We start from the raw sequence: 6,000 nt of genomic DNA on the forward strand, positions 1-6,000 counted from the left end.
GGAAACTTTGGGGGGGTGGCAATTCTGCAGAAAAATTACTCTGAGGGGTGCTGGTTTCAATTCAGCCTGTTCATATCTTTCCTTCCTATTAAGCATCAAAATGTCCCCCCCCCCCCCCTCCTCCTCTCACAGTGCGAATGGAGGTACGGACGACACCGGCAGCTGGGGAGAAGCAAGGGGGGGGGGGGGGAAGAGGAGTAGTGTGGGGGGGGAGCTTGGTGGAATTCACACATCATATTACCAGCAGCTAATCGCAATCCGCAGAGCATCGGCGATATTTTCATCATTCCTGTCAAATTCCGGCGACCCGCCTTTTGGAGCGGCTAACAATCCGGGGCAATTTATTGGCATATTGGCACGGGGTGATAAGGCTAAAAACAACAGCAGCTAGCAGCTGGCCCCGGGAGATGGGCTGATAACATTGATATGTGCTCCCACACAAAACACCACCACCGCTATCTCCTCTTCCTATCACACTCTTATTACAATAAAAGTGTACGGGGCCTTTTCTTTCTTTTTCTCTTGGAAAAGCAACGAGGGGAGGGGGATACAGAAAGGGGGCCAGGAATATATATATATTTATTTATTTATATAAAAAGAAATCAGATGTAACGTTTCACAGAAAGAAAACAAGGGGGGAAAATACATAATTTATCACTGTATTATCGGGATATCCAGGCAGCCTAATCAAGGAGCACTGAGTGACTATTTTTTGCCTTATCATCCAAAGTGGTGGAAACGGAGAAGGAATTATCAGCCAGCTGCAGATTGCTGGGCTGGAATTTTAATGGTAATAATCTGGGTTTCTGATGGTATATCTTCCCTGCTTATCTTTCCCATTATCTGGCCTTATCTCCCCAGTCATCGGAGCAAATTAATGGTGCTCTTTCAGCATCGCCTTTTTATCGCCGCTCAGAGAGCACCCAAGGGGAAAGAATAAGCAAAATATTAAAATACTGCATAAATCACAATTTTAGATAACGGCCCAATGTATGCAGGAGGTGTGGGGGGGTGGAGAGGGGGGGACTGCGCCCAACAACCTTTTTGTCCTTTAGAATGACTGTCTGTGCTGACTTTCTGTGCAGTGCCTCCTCTGCTCCTCTCCTTCTTCTTCTTCTTCTTTTTTTTTTGCCTTCCCCCCAGAGTTCCCGGGGTAGCAGGGAGGATCTAGGCTCCTCGTGACCTTTTCTTCTTCTAACTAGGGCTTGATTATACCACTGCACACCGGCCTCCATATTAACAAGGGCTTTTACACATGACATACTAATTCACACGAGGCCGGGGTCACAAAGACGAAAGCGGCGCAGCGCACACAAACGTCGCACTTTCTTTTTTGCTCGACAACAAAAAAAATTTGGGGGCCGCTACGACGGGATTGGTCCGGAGACGAGTTTGGGGGGCCTGTCACGTCACGACGTCGTCGCGCTCCTTTGTTGATGAGAAGCGGTGGCGGGTTCGTCGTGGATGCCAGCAATAAACACAAATACGAAAGTCAAAGGTAGTGAAAGCTAAAGGGTGTTTCTGCAACAATAATTATTTTCATTCTAAGTTAATGGCAACTATACTGTTCCAGACTGTTCTAAGCTGTTTGAGAAATTTAAACTATTTATTTATTTATGAAAAATATTTTAACAACACCTCTTTTCCCCATAATCTAAACATGGTTGTAACTGGTTGATCATAAAATGCTTTTAAAAAGACAGTAATAAAATGTACAGTACATTTTAAATATTACAAATAAATCCCAATTTTCTTTCCCTAGAGAAGAAACCAGGGTTGCCTTGAAAAGAAACTTTTGTTTTATATTCACGAGCCATCAATATGTAAGAGGAGAAACAATAATAATTGTGTGCAAAACAAAACATGACAACACACAAAACTCTGGTGTGGTAGAATCTGTGTCACACTAAAAGTAGGAATAAAAGCACTTGTATACACCAACATGCGCTCATGAATGCATGCATGTGAGCTCTCTCACACACACACACCCACACATGGACAAACACACACACACACACACACACACACACATACAAATGTTGCCTTAGCTCCCCATAATGTCTCGCAGCACAGATAAACAGTATCATCAGTACAAACAAGACAAATCAGTGGAAGTGGTTTGATATTTTGATATTTCGACACCAAAGTAACCACAGTTTATTCACAGCAGCAGCTAGGAGCAACGGCATACAGTGGACGAACTGAACACACACACACCTCCACACACACACACAGCATACACACACTCAGATGTCAGCTGGATCTGAGATTCAAAAGTGTGTTTAGCGCTTGTATGTGTGGGGGTGTGTGTGTGGGTGTGTACAAATCCCCACGTATTTAAGAATCATCTACAGGCTCTTAAAAATCATTACAATTATCACAAGTTGTATAAAAATATATATATTTAATACTACTAATATCCATCAACGTGAATGTGACACACTTCTGAATTAATTGTACTTTATTCATATTTCTGTGCCTTAAAAATGAATAACGCCGCTCTAAATTCCCATTTTAATTTCCATAAAAATGTGATAATCAATATCAACACTTTCCACAGAGCTATTATAGTCTACAGTTCAATTCAAATTCAAAAGCAGCCATAACTTGCTACACTCTTTCCACCACCTCATAAATACAGCAGGTACAGCTGTGGATGATGACCAATATTTACACCCTGTGTTTGGAGTTTGGAAGAATGGAAAAGAAGTGTGTGTGTGTGTGTGTGTGTGTTTTGGGGGGGGGGGGTCTGTGTTTACACCTGCAAGTGAGTGTGTGTAAGTGGAAAAGGAAAACGTATCGAGGAGTTGGAAGTGTGTGTGTGTGTGTGTGTGTGAGTGTGTATCTACGTGCTACAATTAAAAACATTTAATAGCAAATGTCAGTCAAAAACAAATCGGCCTGTTTTTGAAAGCAGGCTCGTGATACTGATGCACTGCGTATTATAAATGTAGGATGAAATATTGGAATAAATAGCCATCAGTCAAACTCGAGCCTCGGTCTCGCACACAAATCCGCACACAAACTATAATAATCCTATCAAACAGACAACAAAATAACTTCATTTGTTTTAGTGCTACAACTTGGCAGCAGCGAGGTTGTGGGTCGGGTTGGGGGGGTAACTTTGGAGCCAGCAGCTCCGTGGGATTTTTTTGGATTGTAAACGAATCCCTCCAAAGACACGAGCATATTTCTGCGGTGGGAGACCGGGAGCGTGCGTGCACCGTGACGGGCAATCATCACACGGAGCGTCCGCTGAATCAGCCCCCTGAGCGCGGTCACTTCTCAGTCCAATATTCCGCAAACTGTAGCCCGGACACGCGGTAGTGTAGTAGCGGCTATAGACGACGTTAAACAAACAAACAAACAATACAAGAAAACAACTTACGTTTGATCTGCCTCGGGTTGCTCTGCTTCCTGCGGGACATGCCTGCTGTGCGGCTGGTCAGTGAATCCAGGTGTAGTACTGACAGATCGATAGGTTCTGGTTCATCCAAGCAGCCGGTTTGGGTGGGTTTTTTCTCTCTCTCTCTATGTGTGTGTGTGTGTGTGTGTGTCTGACGGAAATTGAGAAAGAAAAAGAAGAAGGGGGGCACCGGTACTTTTTTTTCTTTTTTTAACGCACAAGTCTATCGTTCCGTCTGTCTTTCCTTTATCTTTCTCGTGTCTCTGGCTCCGGCTCTGGCTTTCTCCCTCCCTCCCTCTCTCTCTCTCTCTCACTCTCTCTCTCTGTCTCTCTCTCTCACATACACAAACACGCGCACACGGTTGCACACCCTCCCTCTTTCTCTCTCTCTCTCTCTCTCTCTTTCTCAGCGCCGTTCTCCGTGATGAGGCTGCGCTTCGCCGCGATCCGCACGGACTGACTAGGGAGGTGAGAGCGTTTCGCGCTTTTGTTTGAAGATAAGGTTTGTTCCTCCCCGGGTACCGTAGCCGCAGCTCGGTGAACTTCACTTGATCCACAATTACTTTAACTTCCAGTTATTAATTAGCGTGTCCCTTAATTAGCGCACGTGTTTTATTTATTTATTTGCTTTTGGTAGGGGGGAGATGGAAACAAAATGAGCTCATGATGCATCACAATCACAATGATAATCACAATATTAATAATTTAAAAAAAAAACATTTGCACGCCTTTATCTCAGGTAAACATTTTCTCACACTTTTATTTCTTAGAGGGTCTATTCGACATCAGCTGCTGCTTTTAAAATATTCTGCAATATTAATTCAACTGTTACACTTTTTATATTGTACATTTCACACAAAAAAAGTAGATGTTTGGAATTACCAGGGTCATTTAATACAGCACGTGGTCCTCTCATATCCACCAACAGATCTGAACCCATATTGGTTAAATACACCAGGATTAGCTAGGTTGCAGCTTGGCCACTCATTCCCCCATAATGCACTCTGAGAGTTGATCTGGATTGAGATGCCATGGCCTCAAATGACTTGACCTCTTGGCCAAAAGCTGAAAGAAGTAACCTGCAGTCTAGAGTTTTTTTTGTTATTTTTTAAAACACACACAAAATCTAGTATTGGAAGTGATTCTACAGTAAATAAAAGCCTGGTGCATTCTCTGCTCATAAGCCGTGTGTCAAACCGTTTACTTTAAAATCTATTCTAATGAGCACACAGTGGATTTCAGTGACAGACTCTGATTCTACTGCTTTGTTTTTATATCAATATTTTATAAACTGTCAATCACAGTGTTTTTTTCTTTTTCTTTTCTACAATTAGTCTGCCTATGGACGGGAAAAATATTCCGAATATTTAAAGAGAGGGAGAGAGAGAGAGAGAGAGAGAGAGAGAGAGAGAGAGAGAGAGAGAGAGAGAGAGAGAGAGAGAGAGAGAGAGAGAGAGAGAGAGAGAGAGAGAGGAAACGAGAGCCTTCAAATCATTCCGATTTTGACTGCCATGTTCTGAGTAGTTGCCCAAACTGGGAATCACTCTCTTCAATTAGCCAGTTGGACTGCCAAGGAAGACAAGCAAGTGGCCTGTGAAATTATCTCGTAACCCAATTCCACAACTTTGGAATGGAGTCTGAAACTACAGAATCATTTCTGTGGCAGACGGGTCAGCGGGTGGTTCACCTTGAGGAGAGCCTCCTTGGTTTGTCTCTCCCTGCCTCCCCCCTCAGCTCCTCCACCAATGGTTTAAGCTTTCTTCTTCACATGCAGGTTTGGTCAACAGGAAACCATTAAGAAAAATATCCCAGCTTTGTCCCATTGCACACTGGGAGAGTTTCTGTCAACAAGTAAGAGACTGATGATCCACTCAAAAGCAACAAATACTGATAGTCATTTAGTCAACTAATCGGTGACTTTGGTCTCAGTCAATTTAGATTTATTTAATTGATAAGTCATTTTTTAAATGCTTTTTCATCCTGAATGACTTATTTCCACCGAAACCTATGGATACATCTCTGCTAAACGCAGGATTTAAAGTGGAGCTTTGGTGTGATTCTTTGTGGAGAAACTCCGATCTGTCGATTAAATCAACTAATTGATTCGTCAACAAAGAATTTCTTTGGTCCAGGACAGCCCCAGTAAAGATAAATAAAAAATAAAAAATAAAGATTTTTCTGTCAAACACGCGCTAAACTCTCCAAACAAAGTGAAATGACATTGCCGCCAATTAAAAGGTTAAAATGTAGCCATCCCACGCACTCTCTAAAATCACCATGCTAAACATCCATAAATAGAGTTTACCGGCCATATTAGGCAGCCAGCACCAAAATCAATAATGATTTGTGGTGAGAGCAACAACATAGTGAGAGAGGGGAGTCAAATTGCCAGCTGCAGATTAATTTAACGCCACTCCTAAATCCTCTGAGACTGGAGCGTGGTTCTTCTCTGCTGTTCCCGAGCCCCAGTGGCTTGTTTGAAGCCGCCTTTGATTGACAGGTACAAATCTGCGAGAGGAACAGAAAGCTTTTTTTTTCTTTTTTTCTCCACTGCTCAGAGCAGATGGTTGTGATAATTAACATGATACTGTTTC

General features: G+C 42.8%; 1 protein-coding gene across 1 annotated transcript in view; it reads right to left on the reverse strand.

The window, feature by feature from the left end:
* zfpm2a (zinc finger protein, FOG family member 2a) overlaps nt 1-3,493 on the reverse strand; it is a gene marked incomplete at its 3' end in the record, with an annotated part of 104,582 nt that extends 101,089 nt beyond the window's left edge. The window contains exon 1 of the mRNA XM_079165126.1: nt 3,389-3,493. Coding sequence (XP_079021252.1) covers nt 3,389-3,428 — 40 coding nt within the window. The 5' untranslated portion in view covers nt 3,429-3,493. The remainder of the gene's footprint in view (nt 1-3,388) is intronic.
* Nucleotides 3,494-6,000: the final 2,507 nt, after the last annotated feature.

The sequence above is a fragment of the Pholis gunnellus genome, assembly GCF_910591455.1.
Source record: "Pholis gunnellus genome assembly, chromosome: 8".
NCBI lineage: Eukaryota > Metazoa > Chordata > Actinopteri > Perciformes > Pholidae > Pholis > Pholis gunnellus.